The 12,714-nt window shown below is 44.2% G+C and overlaps 1 protein-coding gene across 4 annotated transcripts in view; it reads right to left on the bottom strand.

The window, feature by feature from the left end:
* The window catches only part of LOC137423623 (uncharacterized), a 364,689-nt gene that overhangs the window by 329,643 nt on the left and 22,332 nt on the right, over positions 1 to 12,714 (bottom strand). For all 4 annotated transcript variants that reach the window (XM_078773964.1, XM_078773961.1, XM_078773962.1 and 1 more), the window contains exon 2: positions 5,046 to 5,131. In XM_078773964.1, the coding sequence (XP_078630090.1) occupies positions 5,046 to 5,104 (59 nt within the window). In that variant the 5' untranslated portion in view covers positions 5,105 to 5,131. The remainder of the gene's footprint in view (positions 1 to 5,045; positions 5,132 to 12,714) is intronic.

Genomic DNA, 12,714 nt, shown 5'->3' with positions numbered 1-12,714 from the left:
AACACGTCCTCGATTGGCAATAAAGCACCTCACCACATTCACGAACACATCCTTGATTGGCAATAAAGCACCTCACCACATTCACCAACACATCCTTGATTGGCAAAGCACCTCACCACATTCATGAACACATCCTTGATTGGCAATAAAGCACCTCAACCAGATTCACGAACACGCCCTTGATTGGCAATAAAGCACCTCACCACATTCACTAACACACCCTTGATTGGCAATAAAGCACCTCAACCACATTCACTAACACACCCTTGATTGGCAATAAAGCACCTCTCCAGATTCACTCACACGTCCTTGATTGGCAATAAAGCACCTCACCACATTCACGAACACATCCTTGATTGGCAATAAAGCAGCTCACCACATTCACCAACACATCCTTGATTGGCAATAAAGCACCTCACCACATTCACTAACATGTCCTTGATTGGCAATAAAGCACCTCACCACATTCACCAACACGCCCTTGATTGGCAATAAAGCACCTCACCACATTCACTAACACATCCTTGATTGGCAATAAAGCACCTCACCACATTCATTAACATGTCCTTGATTGGAAATAAAGCACATCAACCACATTCAGCAACACGTCCTTGATTGGCAATAAAGCATCTCACCGCATTCACTAACACGTCCTTGATTGGCAATAAAGCACCTGAACCACATTCACTAACACGTCCTTGATTGGCAATAAAGCACCTCACCACATTCATGAACACGTCCTTGATTGGCAATAAAACACCTCAACCACATTGACAAACATGGCCTGATTGGCAATAAAGCACCTCAACCACATTGACAAACATGGCCTGATTGGCAATAAAGCACCTCAACCACATTCACTAACACGTCCTTGATTGGCAATAAAGCACCTCAACCACATTCACTAACACGTCCTTGATTGGCAATGAAGCACCTCACCACATTCACTAACATGGCCGGATTGGCAATAAAACACCTCAACCACATTCACTAACATGGCCTGATTGGCAATAAAGCACCTCAACCACATTCACTAACACGTCCTTGATTGGCAATAAAACACCTCAACCACATTCACTAACACGTCCTTGATTGGGAACAAAACACCTCAATCACATTCACAAACATGGCCGGATTGGCAATAAAACACCTCAACCACATTCACTAACACGTCCTTGATTGGCAATAAAGCACCTCAACCACATTCACTAACACGTCCTTGATTGGCAATAAAGCACCTCAACCACATTCACTAACACGTCCTTGATTGGCAATAAAGCATCTCAACCACATTCACTAACATGTCCTTGATTGGCAATAAAACACCTCAACAACATTCACTAACACGTCTTTGATTGGGAACAAAACACCTCAACCACATTCACAAACATGGCCGGATTGGCAATAAAACACCTCAACCACATTCACTAACACGTCCTTGATTGGCAATAAAACACCTCAACCACATTCACTAACATGTCCTTGATTGGGAACAAAACACCTCAACCACATTCACAAACATGGCCGGATTGGCAATAAAACACCTCAACCACATTCACAAACACGGCATGATTGGCAATAAAGCACCTCAACCACATTCACAAACACGTCCTTGATTGGTAATAAAACACCTCAACCACATTCACTAACGTGTCCTTGATTGGCAATAAAGCACCTCAACCACATTCAAAAACATGGCCGGATTGGCAATAAAACACCTCAACCACATTCACTAACACGCCCTTGATTGGCAATAAAGCACCTCACCACATTCAGCAACACGTCCTTGATTGGCAATAAAGCATCTCACCGCATTCACTAACACGTCCTTGATTGGCAATAAAGCACCTGAACCACATTCACCAACACGTCCTTGATTGGCAATAAAGCACCTCACCACATTCATGAACACGTCCTTGATTGGCAATAAAACACCTCAACCACATTGACAAACATGGCCTGATTGGCAATAAAGCACCTCAACCACATTAACATGTGGCCTGATTGACAATAAAGCACCTCAACCACATTCACTAACACATCCTTGATTGGCAATAAAGCACCTCAACCACATTCACTAACACGTCCTTGATTGGCAATGAAGCACCTCACCACATTCACTAACACATCCTTGATTGGCAATAAAGCACCTCAACCACATTCACTAACACGTCCTTGATTGGCAATAAAGCACATCACCACATTCACGAACATCCTTGATTGGCAATGAAGCACCTCACCACATTCACTAACACATCCTTGATTGGCAATAAAACACCTCAACCACATTCACTAACACGTCCTTGATTGGGAACAAAACACCTCAACCACATTCACAAACACGGCATGATTGGCAATAAAGCACCTCAACCACATTCACCAACACGTCCTTGATTGGCAATAAAACACCTCAACCACATTCACTAACACGTCCTTGATTGGCAATAAAACACCTCAACCACATTCACTAACACGTCCTTGATTGGGAACAAAACACCTCAACCACATTCACAAACATGGCCGGATTGGCATTAAAACACCTCAACCACATTCACTAACACATCCTTGATTGGCAATAAAGCACCTCAACCACATTCACTAACACGTCCTTGATTGGCAATCAAGCACCTCAACCACATTCACTAACACGTCCTTGATTGGCAATAAAGCACCTCAACCACATTCACTAACACGTCCTTGATTGGGAACAAAACACCTCAACCACATTCACAAACATGGCCGGATTGGCAATAAAACACCTCAACCACATTCACTAACATGTCCTTGATTGGCAATAAAACACCTCAACAACATTCACTAACACGTCCTTGATTGGGAACAAAACACCTCAACCACATTCACAAACATGGCCGGATTGGCAATAAAACACCTCAACCACATTCACTAACACGTCCTTGATTGGCAATAAAACACCTCAACCACATTCACTAACACGTCCTTGATTGGGAACAAAACACCTCAACCACATTCACAAACATGGCCGGATTGGCAATAAAACACCTCAACCACATTCACAAACACGGCATGATTGGCAATAAAGCACCTCAACCACATTCACAAACACGTCCTTGATTGGCAATAAAACACCTCAACCACATTCACTAACGTGTCCTTGATTGGCAATAAAGCACCTCAACCACATTCACAAACATGGCCGGATTGGCAATAAAACACCTCAACCACATTCACTAACACGTCCTTGATTGGCAATAAAACACCTCAACCACATTCACTAACACGTCCTTGATTGGGAACAAAACACCTCAACCACATTCACAAACATGGCCGGATTGGCAATAAAACACCTCAACCACATTCACAAACACGGCATGATTGGCAATAAAGCACCTCAACCACATTCACAAACACGTCCTTGATTGGCAATAAAACACGTCAACCACATTCACTAACGTGTCCTTGATTGGCAATAAAGCACCTCAACCACATTCACTAACACGTCCTTGATTGGCAATAAAACACCTCAACCACATTCACTAACACGTCCTTGATTGGGAACAAAACACCTCAACCACATTCACAAACATGGCCGGATTGGCAATAAAACACCTCAACCACATTCACAAACACGGCATGATTGGCAATAAAGCACCTCAACCACATTCACAAACACGTCCTTGATTGGGAACAAAACACCTCAACCACATTCACAAACACGTCCTTGATTGGGAACAAAACACCTCAACCACATTCACAAACATGGCCGGATTGGCAATAAAACACCTCAACCACATTCACAAACACGGCATGATTGGCAATAAAGCACCTCAACCACATTCACAAACACGTCCTTGATTGGCAATAAAACACCTCAACCACATTCACAAACACGACATGATTGGCAATAAAGCACCTGAACCACATTCACTAATACGTCCTTGATTGGGAACAAAACACCTCAACCACATTCACAAACATGGCCGGATTGGCAATAAAACACCTCAACCACATTCACAAACACGGCATGATTGGCAATAAAGCACCTCAACCACATTCACTAACACGTCCTTGATTGGGAAGAAAAACACCTCAACCACATTCACAAACATGGCCGGATTGGCAATAAAACATCTCAACCACATTCACTAACACGTCCTTGATTGGGAACAAAACACCTCAACCACATTCACAAACATGGCCGGATTGGCAATAAAACATCTCAAGCACATTCACTAACACGTCCTTGATTGGCAATAAAGCACCTCAACCACATTCACTAACACGTCCTTGATTGGCAATAAAGCATCTCAACCACATTCACTAACATGTCCTTGATTGGCAATAAAACACCTCAACAACATTCACTAACACGTCTTTGATTGGGAACAAAACACCTCAACCACATTCACAAACATGGCCGGATTGGCAATAAAACATCTCAACCACATTCACTAACACGTCCTTGATTGGGAACAAAACACCTCAACCACATTCACAAACATGGCCGGATTGGCAATAAAACATCTCAACCACATTCACTAACACGTCCTTGATTGGGAACAAAACACCTCAACCACATTCACAAACATGGCCGGATTGGCAATAAAACACCTCAACCACATTCACAAACACGGCATGATTGGCAATAAAGCACCTCAACCACATTCACTAACACGTCCTTGATTGGAAACAAAAGACCTCAACCACATTCACAAACACGTCCTTGATTGGGAACAAAACACCTCAACCACATTCACAAACATGGCCGGATTGGCAATAAAACATCTCAACCACATTCACTAACACGTCCTTGATTGGGAACAAAACACCTCAACCACATTCACAAACATGGCCGGATTGGCAATAAAACACCTCAACCACATTCACAAACCTTGCCACCATTTTCAGACATTAAAGTCCGAGGTTTGACATGAAAGCTCAGATAGACATCAACCTTGTGATCATGAAATGTTCTACACCTCCTTGGGGAGGATGAGCATCATTACCTTTATAACAAACATTTACCTCTCCCAAGAAACGCTGTTATACAAAGTGGAAATCCTCACCGATAGAGTTCCTTGTATTGTCGAGCTGCTGCCTGAACCTCATTGGGCTTGTCTGTCATGTCTGTCTGTCTGTCACCTCTTCCCTCCTGTACACACACCATGCATGGGTATTGGGTTAGTGAGGGAAGAATCATAAATGGAAGTTGTAGACAAAATGAGATTGATCGGGAGATGAAGGAAAGGGTGAATGGGGAAACATCATGAATGGAACAGCAATCAATGTCCGCTCTGGCACCACAAACACTCGACAATCATCACTGAGGGAAATCAGCTAAGAAACTGTGGATACAAATTAACAAGTAAACTTTCAACTATTGATCTGCAGTAACTATTCAAAGGTGTAAATTTATGGGACACATTAGGAATATTTTTATTGACCCGTCCTCAGATTGATAATTGCTAATTCCTCGTCTCCACTCCAAATTTAGAACTTTGAACCAAAATCAACCCAAGGTGGACAATGTAGAGGAGGAACCCCAATGTAGAGGAGGAACCACAATGTAGAGGAGGAACCACAATGTAGAGGAGGAACCACAATGTAGAGGAGGAACCACAATGTAGAGGAGGAACCACAATGTAGAGGAGGAACCACAATGTAGAGGAGGAACCACAATGTAGAGGAGGAACCACAATGTAGAGGAGGAACCACAATGTAGAGGAGGTACCCCAATGTAGAGGAGGAACGCCAATGTGGAGGAGGAACCACAATGTAGAGGAGGAACCACAATGTAGAGGAGGAACCCCAATGTAGAGGAGGAACCACAATGTAGAGGAGGAACCACAATGTAGAGGAGGAACCACAATGTAGAGGAGGTACCCCAATGTAGAGGAGGAACCCCAATGTGGAGGAGGAACCACAATGTAGAGGAGGAACCACAATATAGAGGAGGAACCACAATGTAGAAATCCTTGTGACAAGTATGACGTATAAATCGTGATTGAGGTGGAGAGGGGGAAGCTGGAGAGGAGTGGTGAAGGGGGGAGGGGCAGTGGAGTGGTGAAGGGAGGCGGGGTGAAGGGAAGAAGGGTAGAGGCGTGGTGAAGGGGGGAGGGGCAGTGGAGTGGTGAAGGGAGGCGGGGTGAAGGGAAGAGGGGTAGAGGAGTGGTGAAGGGGGGAGGGGTGAAGGGAGGAGGAGCAGAGGAGGGGTGAAGGGAGGAGGGGAGAGAGACGGATGAGACATGCTGTACACATATATTTTGGGTGGGGGTTTCACAGGACTTGGGGGAGGGGGGAGGGAGGAGGGAGGGTGGGGGAGAAGGGAAGGAGGGCAAATTTATCCATGTGAAGTGTTTTAACCTCGGCGTTGTCCAGGTAAAAATGGTAATTGTAATACCCTCTACCACCACCACCAGGTGGTGCTACATGGTACACATTCACAAAGATAACCCGCGCTCCTCCCCCGCCCCCACATCCCGTGAGGCTGCAGCAACATAACCGTAGTTATCCTTCCACAAAGTCTGGAGTTTGGAACTTAAAATATGTCGCCGTGCAAAAGGAACAAAGAAAGAGACAGAAAACCACAGAGAGAAACAATGGCGTTTATATTTATGGATAACAAATATTTTTCTCAGTTTGCATCAAATGTAAAACGTTTTCCGAGTGGGGATGTTGTGCATCCCGAGAGCGATACCACAGGTAGTTTTATAATGAAAGGATTGTACGAGGCACAGCAAACACACCAGGGCCCCACAACTCACCTGGCCCACCAGGTTCACCTTCATGTGAGCATCATGAGGACCAGTGCACGTGGAGACCATGTAGGGCCAATGGGGTGCACAGGTGCCTCGACCTATCAAGGATGAATGCAAAGATTCACCTGATTCGACATTGGTCACATCGGTCAACACAAAACTTGTCAAAATAAAGGGGAAAAACAACTCAGGTCATCAAAGAACTGGGGAGAAATGTTTGAAGTGGAGACAGCGAATGAACCACGTGGACATGTTCCGAACTTGCTCAACGAGACGAGATCGATTCCCTAAAAATTAGAATTTAACCACAAGTGGGAAGTTCATTCATGTCGGGAATCGTACACCTTGGTAACCAAAAAGAAACAGGTGCATCTTTCAGCTACAGGTACAAACAAAAACGATAAACAACTCGTAAATGAGAAATAAAGTCACGGCGATGAAAAGTGAACTTTTTGGAGCCACAATCTTCATTCAATAAAACACAATCAGGAATCGAATGAAACATCAATCATTCCCTCCACACCTGGAGCTAAATTTCTTCCAGGTGAACTCATCTTCCAGGTGAACTCATCTTTAAACCAAACACATCATCTGACCCTCATCTCTCCCATCTCTTCTCAACAATTTACTGAGACTCCATTTTCAGTGGAAGTTTGTACTCCGAGTCTCTGACTCCGTGTATGTGTTGATTTTATAGAAATGCTGATTTGAAAAGATTTGGACAATAAAAATCATTTTGAGGTACAAGTGCGGTGTGTACACCTTGTCAACCTGTGTTGCACTTTTACAGGTGTATGTGCATCACCCCCACCCTCCACTGTGCCATGTAATTGTACAGGTCGGCAGAGAAACAATGTGGTACAGTCTTTGTCGGCAGTGATGTCACAGTTGTTTTCAGCCAACAACAATAGAGTTATAGTATGTGGTACAGTCTTTGTTAGCAGTGATGTCACAGTTGTTTTCACCCAACAACAATAGAGTTATAGTGTGTGGCACAGTCTTTGTTCGCAGTGATGTCACAGTTGTTTTCACCCAACAACAATAGAGTTATAGTGTGTGGTACAGTCTTTGTTCGCAGTGATGTCACAATTGTTTTCACCCAACAACAATCGTTATAGTATGTGGCACAGTCTTTGTTAGCAGTGATGTCACAGTTGTTTTCACCCAACAACAATAGAGTTATAAGATGTGGAACAGTCTTTGTTCGCAGTGATGTCACAGTTGTTTTCACCCAACAACAATAGAGTTATAGTATGTGGTACAGTCTTTGTTCGCAGTGATGTCACAGTTGTTTTCACCCAACAACAATAGAGTTATAGTGTGTGGCACAGTCTTTGTTCGCAGTGATGTCACAGTTGTTTTCACCCAACAACAATAGAGTTATAGTGTGTGGTACAGTCTTTGTAAGCAGTGATGTCACAGTTGTTTTCACCCAACAACAATCGTTATAGTATGTGGCACAGTCTTTGTTAGCAGTGATGCCACAGTTGTTTTCACCCAACAACAATAGAGTTATAAGATGTGGAACAGTCTTTGTTCGCAGTGATGTCACAGTTGTTTTCACCCAACAACAATAGAGTTATAGTATGTGGTACAGTCTTTGTTCGCAGTGATGTCACAGTTGTTTTCACCCAACAACAATAGAGTTATAGTATGTGGTACAGTCTTTGTTCGCAGTGATGTCACAGTTGTTTTCACCCAACAACAATAGAGTTATAGTATGTGGTACAGTCTTTGTTCGCAGTGATGTCACAGTTGTTTTCACCCAACTACAATAGAGTTATAGTATGTGGTACAGTCTTTGTTCGCAGTGATGTCACAGTTGTTTTCACCCAACAACAATAGAGTTATAGTATGTGGTACAGTCTTTGTTAGCAGTGATGTCACAGTTGTTTTCACCCAACAACAATAGAGTTATAGTGTGTGGTACAGTCTTTGTTCGCAGTGATGTCACAGTTGTTTTCACCCAACAACAATAGTTATAGTATGTGGTACAGTCTTTGTCGGCAGTGATGTCACTGTTGTTTTCACCCAACAACAATAGAGTTATAGTGTGTGGTACAGTCTTTGTTCGCAGTGATGTCACAGTTGTTTTCACCCAACAACAATAGAGTTATAGTGTGTGGTACAGTCTTTGTTTGCAGTGATGTCACAGTTGTTTTCACCCAACAACAATAGAGTTATAGTGTGTGGTACAGTCTTTGTTCGCAGTGATGTCACAGTTGTTTTCACCCAACAACAATAGAGTTATAGTATGTGGTACAGTCTTTGTCGGCAGTGATGTCACTGTTGTTTTCACCCAACAACAATAGAGTTATAGTGTGTGGTACAGTCTTTGTTCGCAGTGATGTCACAGTTGTTTTCACCCAACTACAACAGAGTTATAGTATGTGGTACAGTCTTTGTTCGCAGTGATGTCACAGTTGTTTTCACCCAACAACAATAGAGTTATAGTGTGTGGTACAGTCTTTGTTAGCAGTGATGTCACAATTGTTTTCACCCAACAACAATAGAGTTATAGTATGTGGTACAGTCTTTGTTAGCAGTGATGTCACAGTTGTTTTCACCCAACAACAATAGAGTTATAGTATGTGGCACAGTCTTTGTTCGCAGTGATGTCACAGTTGTTTTCACCCAACAACAATAGAGTTATAGTATGTGGCACAGTCTTTGTTCGCAGTGATGTCACTGTTGTTTTCACCTAACAACAATAGAGTTATAGTATATGGTACAGTCTTTGTTCGCAGTGATGTCACAGTTGTTTTCACCCAACAACAATAGAGTTATATTATGTGGTGCAGTCTTTGTCGGCAGTGATGTCACAGTTGTTTTCACCCAATAACAATAGAGTTATAGTATGTGGCACAGTCTTTGTTCGCAGTGATGTCACAGTTGTTTTCACCCAACAACAATAGAGTTATAGTATGTGGCACAGTCTTTGTTCGCAGTGATGTCACTGTTGTTTTCACCCAACAACAATAGAGTTATCGTGTGTGGCACAGTCTTTGTTAGCAGTGATGTCACAGTTGTTTTCACCCAACAACAATAGAGTTATAGTATGTGGTGCAGTCTTTGTCAGCAGTGATGTCACAGTTGTTTTCACCCAACAACAATAGAGTTATAGTATGTGGTACAGTCTTTGTTCGCAGTGATGTCACAGTTGTTTTCACCCAACAACAATAGAGTTATAGTATGTGGTGCAGTCTTTGTTCGCAGTGATGTCACTGTTGTTTTCACCCAACAACAATAGAGTTATCGTGTGTGGCACAGTCTTTGTTAGCAGTGATGTCACAGTTGTTTTCACCCAACAACAATAGAGTTATAGTATGTGGTGCAGTCTTTGTCAGCAGTGATGTCACAGTTGTTTTCACCCAACAACAATAGAGTTATAGTATGTGGTACAGTCTTTGTTCGCAGTGATGTCACAGTTGTTTTCACCCAACAACAATAGAGTTATAGTATGTGGTGCAGTCTTTGTTCGCAGTGATGTCACAGTTGTTTTCACCCAACAACAATAGAGTTATAGTATGTGGTACAGTCTTTGTTCGCAGTGATGTCACAGTTGTTTTCACCCAACAACAATAGAGTTATAGTATGTGGTACAGTCTTTGTTCGCAGTGATGTCACAGTTGTTTTCACCCAACAACAATAGAGTTATAGTATGTGGGTCCAGGAAACATTCTTTAGCTCACTCTGGCAGAAGCATAATCTCTTGAATTGGTGATGACGAAACTTTTATGAGAATCTGCTGAACATTCCCATTCACACATTGCACTCTGCTTTGTATCTCTGCTCCGATGATGCACTTACGTGGAAATCTGAAATTGCAGGGTGAACCAGACTGAATTGTTTATTTATTCTTAACTAGCAAAGGTGCCGGCGTTGCCGGGCAACGCAGAGTTGCTTCATGCCGGGAACATGGAGAGGTGGGAGGGAGTCGGAGGGGAAGGGAAGGGGAGAGGAGATGAAAGGGGAGCGGAGATAGAAGAGGGGAGGGGAGGGAGGGAAGGGGAGAAGAGGTAAAGGGGGAGGGGAGTGAGGAGAGGGGAGGAGAGTGAGGCGAGGGGAGGAGAGTGAAGAGAGGGAAAGGGAGAGTAGGTGAAGGAGGCCTGGAGTGAAGAGAGGGCAGGGGAGTGAGGAGAGGGAAGGGGAGGAAGGGGAAGGAGAGAGGGGAAGGGAGGAATGGGGATTTGGGGTGAATGGGGGGGGGGGGTGGGAGTGAGGAAAGGGCAAGGGAGTGAGGGGACGGGAGGGGAGTGGAAGAGGAGGGAGGGGAAGGAGTGAGGGGAGGGAGTAGGAGTGGGGTGAAGGGGGATGGGAGTGAGAAGAGGGGCGGGGAAGGAGGGGAAGAGAAGGCAGGGAATGGAGTGAGGAGAGGGAGTAGGAGAGGGTGAAGGAGGAGGGGAGTGAGGAGAGGGCAGGGGAGGGAGGGGAAGAGGAGGAATGGGAGGCGGATGGAGGGGGAGGAAAGGTTCCTCAGAAGTCACTGTGCTGTGGTCAAAACTGAACTCACACCAAATCTGTTTTACCAGGGAGTTAATTGACCTCAACAACTATGAAAACAGAAACAGCAACAATTCCTGCATTTCTGTTTTCAGTCGACCGTCGCACATTTCCTAGATTTGTCTGATATCCGTCAAGACCCAGAAGACCTGTACCAGCGCTTGGCAGCTTTTATCGACGACAATCTGTTCCGCCATGACGGAGTTATCTCGCACCATGGTGAAGTTACTGCGAATGACGAGGAGCTAACTCCATCCCCCGAAAATGTCGTCATCCTCAGCTGGCTTCAACTAATCCACCCGACGCTGCCGAAAATAGTCAAACAACGTCATGTTCTGAACTACGTTCTCGTACATTGGCTTCCATTAAACCGGAAATCTCGCTGGCCCGACCATCCTTGTTACCATCCCATACCTTGTTACCATCCCATCTTTGTTACCATCCCATCCTTGTTGCCATCCCATACCTTGTTACCATACCATCCTTGTTACCATCCCATCTTTGTTACCATCCCATCCTTGTTACCATCCCATACCTTGTGTTATGGATTCGTCACTTCCGCTGTTGTGGTTTTCACCCACTTGACATGTTTCAGATATCATGTATTATTATTATTCTCAAAAGGTTTAGTATGCAGGAACAGCTATCTAAAGTTAAAAAAGGTTAACTTAAAATGAAACAGGAAAACGAACCGGGGAGAAAAAGGGGGAAGAGGAGGAAGAGGCGTGAAGAGAAGTGAAAAGACGATCTTGGTTGAAGCTCCGTACCGAGCGGGCGAGCGTACAGTGCGAGTGAACTTTGAGTCCTGGAAAGGAAGTTTGTTTGATAGGTGATATCGCCGGAGTACTGTGGAGCCTGCGTCGTCGGGTATCTGCATTGAGGTTCTGGAGTATCCTTGCCTCGAAGCCCCGGCTCGCGTGAGAGCCGTTCGCCATTTTGTCACGCGCGCTGCCTTCAGTGAAAAAAGGTTTTTGTCGCGTCGGCTGGCATTATTCCCCGGTGGGTTGCCGGGGACGGATGTGCACGAAAGTGGCTTTTGAGGATTATACAGAGGCTCGCTGATTGAACCGCAAACATGTACGTCAGAGCGCGTCTTTGGGAGGTTTTCCATTCCACCACTATTTTTGCTGGGTATTGAACCACGTGACCTCTGGGTAGCTTCGATCGTCCACGCCTCAATTGACTTTGATCGGACATTGATCCAACGATCGCTGGAGCGAATCGACTTCGCCTTGGAGGGGTACAGAGACATTGGGACTTCGCCTTGGAGGGGTACAGAGACATTGGGGGAGTGCCGTGAGTTTGGGGTTAAGGGACTAGATAAGGTGGTACCATCTTAAGAGTGATTGTATGGTGAATTGCTATACTTGGTAATGTTATTCCTGTGTGTTTTTAATATATCATTGGTTTGTTGATACCTTTTGGTGTGGTTTCCTTATTGTATTGATTTCGACACAGAATAATATATTGTTGC

Source organism: Myxine glutinosa, chromosome 3, assembly GCF_964187855.1.
Source record: "Myxine glutinosa chromosome 3, kmMyxGlut1.1, whole genome shotgun sequence".
In the NCBI taxonomy this organism is placed as follows: domain Eukaryota; kingdom Metazoa; phylum Chordata; class Myxini; order Myxiniformes; family Myxinidae; genus Myxine; species Myxine glutinosa.
Note: the sequence above shows the minus strand (reverse complement) of the source record. Positions and strands in the feature narration are given on the sequence as shown.